Source organism: Emydura macquarii, unplaced genomic scaffold (assembly GCF_026122565.2).
Source record: "Emydura macquarii macquarii isolate MOO-44397 ecotype Brisbane River unplaced genomic scaffold, CSIRO-AGI_Emac_v2 contig_3062, whole genome shotgun sequence".
Taxonomy (NCBI): domain Eukaryota; kingdom Metazoa; phylum Chordata; order Testudines; family Chelidae; genus Emydura; species Emydura macquarii.
The window spans coordinates 3,427,118-3,441,601 of NW_027133199.1; the positions used below are offsets into that span (position 1 = coordinate 3,427,118).

Below are 14,484 nucleotides of genomic sequence, written 5' to 3' on the forward strand. Positions count from 1 at the left end.
CCAAAGGTTAGGGCCAGTGGGCTTGGAGAAAGAAGAGTTGGGTTCAATTCTTAGCTTTTGTGCCCAACCTTCAACAAGTCACTTCACCTGTCTCTGCCTGTTTTCTCTAATGATACTTAACTATAATGTTTCTTTGTAAAGCACTTTGAGAAGCATGAATGGACAGTGATGTAAGATTAATTATTACTTAAACTGAAATCAGATTACATTTCTTTTCGTTCTACAAGCTTGTGGGTTCACTCCAAAATAATAAATAAATAAATACACATGAATTTGAAAATAGATGAGAAGAAACAGATTTTTAGCACTTCTGTTTGTAATTAATTCTTCTACAGGCTTTAAACCGTCTGTAATTTGCTTTGCCTATTATATTTTTATTGTAGCAGAACCCACAAGACAACCGACAACCAAACGGAGAAAAAGAAAAAATTCAACCAGCAGCACTTCAAACAGCAGTGCTGGGAATAATGCAAATAGTACCAATAGCAAGAAAAAAACAGCAGCTGCAAACCTGAGTCTGTCAAGTCAGGTACCTGTAAGTCTCATTTTCCTTTTAGGCCTGAATCACTTACAATACTTTAAGCTGTCCCTAAAATCTTAAAGAAGGTGTATTCTTGAGCCAAAATTAGCACAAGCCTGAAGAGACCTTACACAATATGGTGTGAATATGGGGAAATTAGACCAATCTGTGCTGCAGTGCAACTGTAATGAAAGATCCTCAAGCAGTGGATGGATTTAATTTTGGGAGGCATGATCCAAATTCCATTCAGGTCAATGGAAGTCTTTCCACTGTCCTCAGCTGGAGTTGATTTAGGCTTTTGGTTATCAGTAGTAGCAGCACAGATAAATTCTTTCAGGCTACTAGCCATCAGAGCGCAGATGAACACATTAACCTGAGTTGTAATAGGAATATAGGGATTGCCAGACCAAGCCAGACCAGTCGTCTCTCTAGACTGCAATCTTGTCTCTAGCACTGAGTGACCTTTGCCAGATGCATAGGTGGAAGCTGCAAGAAACTCCACACTGGACAGGTATGGAATAACCTCACAATAGAGGTTGTAGAGGTTGTTTCTTCATAACCCCCATAAATCAGCAGTTGACTTATGTTCTGAAGCATGAGAACTGATACCCTTTACACATTTTTATCCTGTTATGTGTAACTATTGATGATCTTGTGGTACATATTAACTGCTAATTCTTTTTTGAACCATACTAAGATCTTGATCTCAATATCTCAATGTCATCTTGTGGCAATAGTTCCATGGGTTAATTAAGCAGCATGCAAAATAATATGTCTGCCTACCACTGTTAAGGTTGTCTTAATCACTATCTACAAGTAATCAGGCCCAGATTGTGAGTGAATTGTCTCTTATATCCTGAAAGGGCAGCACATGCATTTGAGAGCTAGGCAAATTAATATGGGAACTATAATGTAGCAATTTGAGAATAATACGCAATGATTTTTACTGTATTTTTGATCAACAAATACAAAAGGGTGGGTTCTTTGTGGATCCTAACAAAAGATGTAGGCCGTTGATAACCACCCAGAGGAGAGCTCCTAGAAAGCCTGACTTTTTAGGTAAAAAGGAGGAGTGGACTACCTAGAAGTAATATCCTAGGATATGAAATAGACTGATTCAACAACTGATTGAGCAAATTTGTAGATTACAACAACTTTTGGCTTCAGTATATTAAGTTCATATTTTCTCCCTGTCAAATCAAACTTTCATGTGGATCCTTCATCCAAGGAAAGATTTTCACCCCAACTCTGGCTGCTCTGCTGTTATTCTCGTAGCACAAAGCAGCCAGAAAGCTGGCATAACTGGTTACTTGGAGAGTCCTTCCATTCCCAGGTACGTCAGGCAGTTATGTCTGGCTGTTCGTGGCTCCCAAAATGATGCATTGGGGCTGTGAGAAACCATGTCTGAGACTTGGTCTACACTGGCGGCGGTGGTCAACAGGAGATACGCAAGTTACATAATGTAGCTTGAGTATCTCCCGTCGATGTTTTCACCTTTACATACCACAGTGTCTTCACTGCACTGCATCGACAGGAGATCCCTCTCATCGACACAGCCTTACTTTTCTAGGAGGTGGATTAATGGAGTCAACTGGAGAACGCTCTCCGATCAACTAAGCGGGTCTACACAGACCCGATCAATCGATGCCGATGCATGAATCCCTGCTGCCGCAGCAGTAAAGACAAACCCTGAGAAAAAGCAACTTTCAGTTTTAGGGTAGAGCAGCCAGATTGTTCCCCAACTGTCTCCAGGATCAGGAGATAGTAAATATAGCTAATGCCACTCTATTTCTCTTGCCTCCTGTACTGAACTCTATTTACTCGAACCAGAATCTGTCCCCCTACATACACATCCTTTGGGCTTCCCCATCCCAGGAGATGTGTTCATGCAACTCTCATTGACTTTAATGGAAGTTGGCACTCACGTTTTATGGGACAAACCAGCCTTTTGATAGTAAGCTGCCCCTTTCGTAGATACATAGGGGTGAGAGAATTTTCTTTAAGGGGCCATATCTCAGTAATTAAAGAATAATTACATGCAACTGCCATTGATGGTAATGATTGTTGTACATCTAATCTGATGAACACAATGTACAATATATTCCATATGATTTTCCATGTCATATAGGTGGACTTTTAGTCTTCACTGTATTTCCTAGTGCTTCATAGAGAACATATTTTAATTATTGTTTGTCTTTTGTAGAAAAAAATGCTATTGTATAGGATAGACAGAACCTAATGTGTTTTCAGTTATAAGGCATTCTGGTGTAAACCTATTCAAATCTTTTCTCTTTAAATTAAATATACCTTTCAGCTAAATATACTGAAGTGCCTAGAGTATGTGAGTGAATGAGGCGAGAGCACATTTCTTTAAAATAATACAGTTTTTAATATGGCTAGGATCTTCATTTCATTTCAGGAGTGCTTGTATTCTCTAAAGCTGGCTACAGGTCACAGCAATCTCACTTTCAGTTTTCCTTTTTTAACTTCATCCACAAGCAAATCGATCAATTGCAAAGGTGAAATTTATTACATTTGCCTTCACCTATATGCAGTGGGAGAGGGGAAAGCACTATATTTCCTTCTCCCTCCCATGTGTTCATCCTCAGTACAATACCTTCACTTCACAAATGAAGTAGTTTCAAGCTGCAGTTTGCCACTAAACAGAAGTCCCTGTTTGTCATGGCACTTCTCTGTCCTAGACCTGTCTTTGTCTCTACTCATGCGAAATAAACAACTTGGAACTAAACAATTCTGCAAATGTTGAAGGCACCAGGAAAGTGAGGTCTTCTTCTTTCCTGCTATCATTAGCTAACAGAAATGAGATCATCCCATCTTCTGTCTCCAGGTGACGCAAATAAGCAGCACCAGTTTCTGTCCCATTTTCCTCCACATCATTACTCTGGAGGACCCCAATGGTGAGCTCATATCCAGACCCATATTGGATTAATATGAGGCCATCTGGTCCAGCTGTAAAGTTTCCCTTTTCCACCAGTGATACAGCTCAACCTAGCAAAGACCTCTCTCCTGTGGGATGCAATGATTTCCCCATGTTCTAGTGAGTGCTGTGCTTCTATCTCAGTTTCTATCTGGTAAATAAACTCATCCTGTCTTCCAGGTTAAAGAATGTTTCTGTAGCCTGTCTCCCATAAGGTCATTCCTGTTACAGAACATCAGTAACTACCCACTCCAGTGTTGCCCGTGCACTGGCACTGGCTGTGCTCTGGATACTGTGCAAGATATCACACCTCTAGCACTATATCTCCACATTTGTCACTTGAGCCAGCAGAATCTTTTCAGAACCCAGTATGAGGTCTCCATCATTCCACAGTGCTCTGTTATAGGCATATGATCAACACAGGTGGTCATAGAGCAATCAGCACCAGCAGCTAACCCGGACATTGAAACCACACAGGGATCCGACGCTTCCTGCATAACCTCTCCCAGGACTCTGTCCAAATTCATTGGGCTAACAGAATCTTAATCAATGCACTACTTGAAACACTATTTGCCTAAGTGTCCGTCTGTCCCTCCTCAGACAGTAATAGTATGGATGCTGTCTCCTCGACCTGCTTCCATTCTGACTGATTCTTCTGGCAGCGACAATATTGACAATTCAGCTACAATCACAGGCAGTGAGGCACAGTGACAGTATTTCCATGTTGGGGCCCTGATTGATACCACACCCAAGAATTGTACTGCTCCAGGTTGTACTGCTTTTGGGTTGCCTGAAATTTGACAGAGATTGTAGGAATTATAAACACTCTATACAGTGATGCTCATATTATGGGTGAAATTTCTCTGCCAGTAATTCCCTGTGGGTCACACAGCAGTTTCATTCCAGTTTTCTGACGACCAAGCTATAGAAGTCCACTATCCATTCTCAGTTACTTCCTTTTGGGAGAGCACAGCTCCTGTCTCTCACTGGCAGCTTTTCCCAGTGCAAAAGAGCATCCCGTTCCAGTTATACTCCAAATGGTGTTCTGAGCAAACTCTCCCTCAGCTTCTGGAAAGCCTGACTGCACCGAACAGTCCACCAGAATAGTGAGCCCTTCTATGTCAAACTGTATAGTGAGCAGTGAGGAACTTCTAGTACAAAGAGACTCCTGTAGCTGGCAGACTGCTGAGATTCCAGACCCTAACACTGCCGGCACTTTCCTGAATTGGCAGAGATGCCCCAGAAACACCATTCCCCTCTAGAAGAACTTGCCCTTCACAGGGTTAAGTTTCAGGATTGCTTGCCAAAGCCACTCCAGCACGTCGCTTACCCATTCTAATTCTAGATCAAAACTTCCTGCATGTTCCAGGACATCATCCATGTGACACCTGACAGAAGAGTATCATGCCATCAGAACCATGTGGGACACCCAGATACTTCTTGATGACTCAATGATTCCCTAATGCCAGTTAGCAGACTTTCTGATTCTGTTTCATTGTAAACACTGAATAAAAGTCATGGTGTTATAGGCTGGGCAATACCCATGTTGAAATCATATTTCAACAGACCAGTCTGGCCCAAGTCTTCCTGTCTTTGGGGGGAGGGTGGAAATTCTTCTGTACTTTCACACCAAAAGTTATAAAGTTGCATTTTGACCACACAATGAACTTGACTTCTGCATGCTGACATATCTCCAGTGTCTGCAATAGTACCCTATAGGCCTTTGCTTCTGACTGAGTACTTGTCTCCCTGTCCATAACTGACTTGAAAAGTATCCCTTCTAATCTGTCTTCAAACCTGTTTAAGCACTTTCCATTTTGTGCACTTTCAACAATGCCACTAACCACCATCTTGATAAATAAGAGCACTTACCTAACACTATTCTTCATTTCTATATTCCTTTCACACTTGCTTACTCTCTCCTGTTCCTCTCCTATCTTGGCTTCTGTAACTATTCTTTTCAACTCCCTTGGTTCTGCTCCTTCAGTATGTCCTCTTGTGGATATGACCCTTCCTGCATCCATCTTCAGTTTGACACCTTCCTACAAAATTGGAGTTTTTCTTGAAAAATGTAGCTAGGCAATATGGTGCCTCACTGCACTACATGATCCAGACTCATAGACTGGCAATCCTATACTCATTGGTACTCATTGGTAGTCAATACTCATGGGTTATTCAGGCTATGTCTACACTGACGTTGGCAAAATCGCTACTGTCAGATTGACTTATCTGGATCGACTGAGCGATCAGTGAAGACCCGCTCAGTCGATCCAGAAGTCGACGTACTAAAACCACCTCCTCAAGTGGTGTAGCGCTGCGTCGACGGGAACACGGTTCCTGTCAGCGCAGTGTAGTGAAGCCAGCACACAGAAGAGAAGCACAGAAGTTGACGGGAGTTACTCAAGTTCTTTGCATACTTTGCGTAACTCCCGTCGACTGCCGCCGAATCGCCGAGGTAAGTGTAGACCAAGCCTCAGTGACTTACTTGATCTGAATCCACAGGTACTTAGTTAAGCCACCTTTGTGCCATGTAACAGGTACCACCAAGGAACCCCTAAAGGTATAAGTAAGAAGCACTACATAAACATGTTTCTCATCAAGAGTATTACTCTCTTTGACCAGCCCATGCTCAATACTTCTATTATGTTCAAAAATTCACCCTGTCTTTCTGCTTTGTGCATTCTAAAGGATATCAGGAAGTCTCCCTCACACCCGAATCTGGGATTCCTTCTGATTTACCATTACCAACAGATTCAGATCATTCAGCAACATGTTCAGCACCATCTTCTTAATCATTTCCCTGGAAGGCATAAAATAAGACACTCACACAGGCCACTGCATGTCTTCAGAAAAATATACTAGCACCTTGACTTTCTCTGCCATGTGCAGAAATGGATAAACGTCACCTCCATCTCCACCTCCTTCTCACCTCAAATTTGATAGCTCAACTGCACTGACAGAACCAAGGACTAGCAGTGTCTTCTCTCATAAGGCTCATGCCCAAACTTGTGCCCATCTCTTTCTCTGACTACCGGTACAACCTTCTTCCTATTTCACAGTTCCTCAGATAGAGTTCCCAGCTCCTCTTGCTGTCAAATTTGGCTGAGTGTTTGCCTTCTCCCTTGTCTCTGCACTTCACTCTGTTTCTTCCACTGCTTGAAACTTGTCATGATGCTTCCCAAATTCTCCTTCTCCCCCATTCTCCCCCATTACTTTACACACCTCCTTCAGCATGGCCTCCATCTGTCTGACTCTCTCTTTCAGATTATGACCTACTTGAAACCTGGCCTCTTGTCTCTAAACTGGTTCTGTCCATAACTGTGGCAGTTATTAGCTATAGTCTGCTTCTTTCTATCAGCATAGATTCTGTTGAGCACCATACTATAATTCTGATACCTGTGATGCATCTGAGGTGTCTGAGTGAACAAGGCAAGATGGTATTTCGCTAAAAAGAAACTAAAACCCTTCTGTAGTGCTACCAGCACCCCTCTATCTTCCCTCCACCCCCCGCCGCCCTCCTCCTATTGATTACAGGCCTCAACAATCTCACATTCAGATTTTAGTTCCTTATGTACCCTTTGTAAGCCACATCAACAAATACAGCTGCTAGTGGGGAAGACAACATACATTACAATTTCTTAAGTCTTACACAAACACAAGGTAAGTTGGGGTTTAATGTAAAGGATATTGCAGTATCCATGCCCAGGGTTGTGCGTATTGGAAAATTCCATGACTGGAGAGTTTGTAGCAGAAACCACCCCTGCTGCACAACTTTGTAGCTCAGAATCTAAACTTTAATTTAGGTGTGCGAAATGGGGGTGTGCGAGTCAACTGAGGATGATGGCTAAACAAACAAGAACAGAATGTCAGCCTATTGGGCAACCGAAACTGAGAAGTGTAAACTATCCATTCATCTCAAGGGGGTGATAAGCCTGAAACCTAATTTAAATGATAACTCTATCACTTCCCATTGTTTTAGCAGAAATGTCAAGCTTGATGTGCCTATCCTTCTTCACTGGATGTAGTCACAAATATTGGGGTGGAAGGTACTGGGGCTGGGGATTGCTAATGGTTGCTGTGATGGGAAACAAAGAGTTCAAACCCTTCAAAATAATCACATTCAACCCCATTCACAAGGGAGAAGGAAAGAGAACTACATCCTCACCCAAGTATCAAAAGATATCCCTGAGTGCCAAAAGTTGCAATTGTCCAAACCAGGAGCTGCTTACCCATGAAAACTCCTACACTTATGCATTAGCAATACAGAAACTGAAAATTTGAGGACATCTTAAATTAAGTGAATCTGATGTCACAGGAGGTAACACAGGGAATGATGGTCTAATGGTACTGTTCATTTTCATATTTAAATATTTTTACATAGATATATATATATATCGATTTAAGTTTGGGGCCAATTAGGGATTTTTCTGGATGAAAGGCACTAAATATATGTAAGCTGTTGTTATGATTATATCATTAAATGATAATTTTCTATCACATAGTGTAAAACATCCACTGCTTTATTTACAGTGCAAAAATTTTTGCTATCACTAGACATTCTTTGACTAAAAATGTTGTTTCTAATCACATACTAAATTAATAAGAGTGACTGTAACCTAAATCTTTATTTAAATAATGTAGTCAAATATGCGCTACTGTACTTAGCCCATAGCCGTGTGTGCTGCCATGCAACAGACTAGGGTTTAATTGTTGGATTCTGCTTCTCACTCCATGAGCAGGAGCTAGGAGTACTCCAGAGCTGCAGCCTCAACCATAGGAGGGATGGAGCCTTGTGTCATTCGAGAACAGTGACCCCCACTGGCCAATTTAAGGAGAAGCGTTGAGGGGCTCTAAAAGGAGTCACTTCCAGTCCTCCTCAGAGGTTGGTGGAACTAGTGAGTGGAGGTTAAATGGGGTTAAATTGATGGGGATCTTCAGCAGTCCATCTGAGGAGCAGAGAACCCACTATGGGGAAGAGATAGCATGCGTGCTACCTGAGAAATTATTTATTGCCTGATGTCATGCACTACAAAGAGCAAGAATGTAATGAGTATGTGCCCTCTAGCTAATGTTGTGGTATCTTTTAAAGAAGATCAGGAAAAACACCACTAAACTCAATAAAATTGTAGTTTAGCTCCCAGCCAGAAACTATATACTGAAGACAATGAGGAGAAAGATAAGTACAAGGTGTTTGCTCTTGGAACAGGAATAATAACTGATCTGCAAAGGACCATAGAAAGTGGAAATAGGACACATTTACTAGGTCACTTAGTTTATCCCCTGCCAGTGCATAAATGTTTCCTACATAATACTGAAGTGACTCAAGTAATGAGGCTATTACTGATTCCTCTGAGATATGAGAACATAGTTTGCTAGTCTGAGTATCAGGAAAAATGTCCTTCCGATGTGAGGTACATTGTCCTTTACTTAGTTTCATCTTGGTAGTCCTGGTTATACCTCCTCGGACCATCCTACACAGTTCCTCTCCCTTTAATACTTGTACCCATTTAGCATATGCCTCCAAAGCAGTAATTTGGTAAAATGTTTTGTTCTTTTAATTGTTGTCTTAAATTGGGTCTCTAGCCCCTTAGTAATTTTTGATGCACTTCTCTGAACACCATCCAAATTGCTGACATTTTTCTAGCATTGAAGTGTCCAGAACTTGTTGCAGAAGTCAAGGTACAATCTCACCAGTGTAGTATAGAGATAAACTGTTACTGCCTTAGTCTGTGATTCAATATCCAGCTCAATGTCACTCTGGTCTTTTTTGGCTGCCATATCACACTACAAGCTCAAATCTAATTTCCTGTCCTCTTTTTCCCATTACTACTTTCCCTACACAATGGGGTCAGTCCTAGTTCAGCATTGCAAAATAAATGTGATAAATAAACATTAAAGGCATAAGACTAAATTAACACAAACTTTTGATTATAAACACCTCTGTTGTCTTAAAGTTTTATGTTGCAAAGCTGTGTGATGGTTTGATTTAAGAAATATTTTATTGATATTGAGAGTAACACAATAAAGACAATGTAAAGAAGAAATTATGTAATTTCTATGCACCCAGAGTATGCATAGAGCCCAATCCTCTATTGGATGGTGCACACACGTTCTTCCATAACATACCAGCTTTTGTTAAGGAATATGATGAAGCAATGTAAATATAGGCAATGGCTTGTTTTATTTCATGGAGAGCAAAGTATATATCTGATAAAAAATCTTATTATATGCAAGCAATAGACTTCTGTTTGCATTTTACAGATGCTTTATATTCATGAATAGGAGTATATCCTTTTACATATGACTATGTGGTTCTGTAGGATTATTTGAGGGGCTTGTTAAATGCATAGGTATAAATCTGAACATCTGGAATTATTGCACTTTCACCAGATATGTTATCTGAAGCCATACCAGTGGATTGCACAGCAACCTGGTTTTCCTTAAAATAGAGAAAACAAGAGAGCACTCTGTTTTCCAGTCTGGCTTTGCACCTTTCTGCCCCATGCTGTTAGAGTTCAGCAACAAATCTATGGTGCACTGTAGTACAGTCGGTGGTTTACTTGTTTTCATGGAAGGACAATTGGTACTTAAAGCAGTGATTAGATGGATTCTTTCTTTCTTGAATGCTTCAGTTTTTGATGACTACTAGCTTCATCAGTATAATTATAATTAGCACTCTTCATCTTCCTTTGATGGTACCAGCTGGACAGATTGGTCCTCTTACTGCACAGATTGGCAGCAGGGTTGCCTACGCGAAGATAGGTGACAGGCACCATGAAATAACAGATGGTAAATTCAGGGCTTGTTGGCAATCAGCAGGTTTTTGCTAATGACTTAATTAGCTATGCAAATTGTCAAATCAGCGTGAACATTGTTTTTATCGAAAACTTTACCTAACTTAATTACCATAATTAAGTAGCAGAATGTCAAGTATATTGGATGCGCAAAAAGGCTTGGCTGGCTAGGGATAAGAGAGTTGCCATCTTTGCACTGTGTTCTTTATTTCAACAGCCTGAGCGTGAGAAATCCTGTGTCATGTAGTTTTGATGCATGAATGTTACAAAATTGCAACTCATTTGATCCCGAGCAGCCTTTGTAAACAAAATAATTTATGGCCAGAAAATGAAAATAATTTATAAAGGATAGATAGAAGGTTAAACCAGCCATTTAAATCTTTCTAACAATTTCCACTTCTGTAGCCTGATTTTTTTTTAATATATATTTCATTCTTGCATTATCGGCTTTTGAGACCCAGTACCTTGAGTATACAAATAGATTAAGGGTTTTACAGTGGTTTTTTACATTTAAAATCAAGTGTCAGTCTGCATCATGGCTCTAACCATAAAGGAGCATCTGATTCCATTGTGTGAATGTCACAAAATTAACAGATTCAAATCTTCTAATATGGTTATTTTAAGTTGGTTTTTTCTCTCTCAAGGTTTCCATATAACAAATGTTGGGTGCTGTTCACAGGATGTGATGGTGGTAGGAGAACCAACTCTGATGGGAGGAGAATTTGGGGATGAAGACGAAAGGCTTATCACTAGACTAGAGAACACACAGTATGATGCAGCAAATGGCATGGATGATGAAGAAGATTTCAACAATTCACCTGCACTGGGGAATAACAGCCCATGGAACAGCAAACCTCCTGCTAACCAGGAGACCAAATCTGAAAATCCCACGCCACAAGCTTCCCAATAGGTTATTCTGCAGCATTATCCACTGTTATGTATGTCAGTGGGTTAAATTACTATTTCACACTGTTCTTTTAAAAAAAAGAAAAAAATTTCCACAGATACAGTATCTATTTCTAAACTACAGCTATATGATTTTTTTTAATTAGAGAAAAATCATAGATAAGCTTTCATGTACATTTCTTGGAAGCTTTCACACATGACACGATACTGGCACTGACCTCAATTAAAATAATTGAAAATTAAATAGCTCCTCATGGCAAATTTCTAACAATACATTTTGTTGGAGCGGTCTTTTTCTTCATCAAACAAAGGCCATATTTTAACAAGTCATCAGTGCTCAGGATCTCATTAACATAACTATGGGAAACTTTTTAAAAATTGTAAAATATTTCCTGCTTTTCAACTTGCACCTAAAGTTTCTTGTTTCAGAAACATCACCTTTTTTAAAGTAATTTAAAGTAATTTTAGTTCTTTCTTTAACTCTTCTTTCGTTGGTTAACCATTTAAAGGATCCAGCATTTTTAATTTATATTGTAGCTGATGCCAATAGTCCTTCTGTCATTTAACAAAAGTGCTGAAACAAGAAATGTCTTTTTTTTCATCAAAGACATGAAAAATATTTTTATGTGGAGAAAGACACCCTGTCCTATGAGAGTTTATGCTTTGTAAATTTGCTGTTGATCCAGATACTTTAAAGCCATGTAATCCATTAATTTTGTGGGCATCTTAATAAATCTAAAACTTTTGTGTTTTTATTATTGTATCTGAGTTGGCTTTGTTGTTATTTCTTTTCATAGTATATTTCTTGTATAATATTTTTGTAAAGCCCTGAAGCCCTCAAACCAGTTAATTTTTTTAATTATTATTCTGGTGTATTTATGTGAAACTTTATAAGAGAAACTAATTTTTTTTCATTTCCATATTAATATTTTCAATTCATCATGTAAAGACACAGTGAATCAGTGTGTTATATAATACAACTGTGTTTTATGTATGCTTTGCCAATAAGTGTGCCAATAAACTGTGTTAACAAACCCTGTGTTAACAAATGTGCTCTGATATAGTACTTTAAAGTTCCTTAGAGACAAGAAACATACCAACCTTGAATGATCATGTAACAGAAATAATAGATATGCAGTTGATCTGAATCCCTATGTCCATTTCATTTCTTGAAATCAGTGTTTCACCTAACATCATTATCAACTGTTCCCAGTATAAAGAGAAGGCTGTATTTAAATGTATATAAACATTTTAATTTGTATCTGTTCTAATTACGTGTTTGTGTCAGTGAGGTGCCAATTGCAGTGGCTTGTACCAAGCACAAAGAAGTGTCGTATGGCAGGAATAGCATCCAGCTAGGTAGGCCAAAGCACCCCAGTATTGAGCTACACATCTCTGATCTTCTGGTCCTGTGAGTCACTTGAATAGAAGCAGCCAACTATGCCGAATTCTATGTGATAGTTTCTGTGATGGGATCCATTGACTATTGCCAAAAAGAATTGGAAGTTATCGTTTCTTCTATTTTTGCTATCAAATGCGGTATTCAAAAATACAATTTGCAATGTTCAGAGAAACCTACAACATTTTAAATAGTACTGAACAACTTGATGCACCTAATACCAAAACAATGCATTCTGGGACATTGTAACAAAAATTAGTTATAGCCAGAACAGGAATTGCTGAGAATGTCAGAAGAGTACTATGAACCCATCCAAAAGTACAATCCTACAGGTAGAGTGTTGTGCAAGATACTCAAGTGCAATTACTTCAAAATGTTTTTGTTTAGTGCACAGAGGATAACATAAAACTGCTGGGCACAACACTTTTGAATGTCTGCTGCTGTAGTATCCACATCACCAACACTGCTGCACCAGTTTACTGAGAGATCCAGCAACTTACGCAATATTTGAAGTTAAAGGTTCAACTAAAATAATGCAGCAGTTCCTGATTGCTGATTTGGACTGATTGATTAAAGACTGCAAACTGTTAAAAGTGATCGAAGAAATATGTTATGTACAATTGTTTCCTCATGGACATTACTATAACTGAGCTACAGTAAGCTGGGCTGTTAGCTAAACACAGCAAGCTGAATAAGGTGTGATTGTTGGAATCTTTTGTACTCAAGAAATCTTTAAACACAACAGTAAAGATAAAAATTGGGATAAATAGAAAAAATGAAAACAATCTCTACTATGAGGCAGATCATTAGCAGATATAAATTAATCCCAGGGAAGCTATACCAATTTACACCAGATAAAGATCTGGCCCTCTATAAGATATAGACTCATGGCTCATGTGATTTAATGTCCCTGTAAATCAGTTATTCAATAATTAACTTACAGATGAACAAAGAGAAAAGTTTGCAAGTGTTTTCAGTCTTGCTCCTATCTATCTTTCTAGTTATTGTGTTTCTTTCTTTCTTGGTAACCTTTTTCATTTTGGAATTTTTCATTGGCAACAATTATTTTTTTAAAACCCAGAGAAGTACAGATTTTAGCCATGCTACAAGCCAGCCATTGAAATGAACATTATATAATAAAAAAGAAAATGTCAAAACTAAGGATTTTACCAACTTGTGGTGACCTATATGTTTCAATTGAGGAGTTAGACTGTCAGAAACTTGGAAAACAATTGTTCTTGGACAGTGACAGATATGTAGGTTGCAGTGTTGCCAACCCTCATAATTTTATTGTGAGCCTTGTAATAGTGGATGTTTTACTTAAAGCCCCAATTCCTGGAGGCAAGTGATTAAGTGAGACTCTCAACTTTCATTTTAAAAAAATATATTGCTAGCCAACCTGGTGGCAGAGAAAAGTTTGAAAATGTGAGCCAAGTGCATATTAGAGGCTCAGAAATCTGAATGCAAATAAAAAGAATGCAAAATCTGTTTTAATCATGTGATTGTTAAGCCAGTTTCATGATTTTTGAACATGTGGTGTTGATAATACTAAGACTGAGTTTAGAGAATGGGCCAATGGCATTTATTTAATATTCCAGAATTGGGACCTTCACCAAACAAATAGAGAGAGCCCTGTTTTTCTGCTACCTCTTAACTTTCCTGTAAGAAGTGCATTCCAAACCGTATATTTGTATCTGGCATTTTAGTTCCATTTCCAGTATTCAGAAGCTAAATGCTTCTAGCTCAGTGGTTCCCAACCTTTTTGAGTAAAAGCCCCACTAGTTAACACAAGGTAAAACACGTGCCCCCCCACCCCACCCCACTTCCCTGACCCGGCCATAAACACATATAGCCCCTATAAACACATATAATGATAATAATAATACCACTAAATTACTTAAATAATAATAACAAATGACTGTTATCT

At 39.1% G+C, this 14,484-nt stretch overlaps 1 protein-coding gene across 7 annotated transcripts in view; it reads left to right on the forward strand.

The window, feature by feature from the left end:
- The window catches only part of LDB2 (LIM domain binding 2), a 434,337-nt gene extending 422,145 nt beyond the window's left edge, over positions 1-12,192 (forward strand). For 2 of the 7 annotated variants that reach the window (XM_067530323.1, XM_067530319.1), the window contains 2 exons: positions 384-535; positions 10,932-12,192. In XM_067530323.1, coding sequence (XP_067386424.1) covers positions 384-535; positions 10,932-11,162 — 383 coding nt within the window. In that variant the 3' untranslated portion in view covers positions 11,163-12,192. Of the gene's footprint in view, positions 1-383; positions 536-10,896 lie in introns of all 7 variants that reach the window. The other 5 variants (XM_067530321.1, XM_067530320.1, XM_067530322.1 and 2 more) reach the window with 5 other exon arrangements.
- The last annotated feature ends 2,292 nt before the right edge of the window (positions 12,193-14,484 follow it).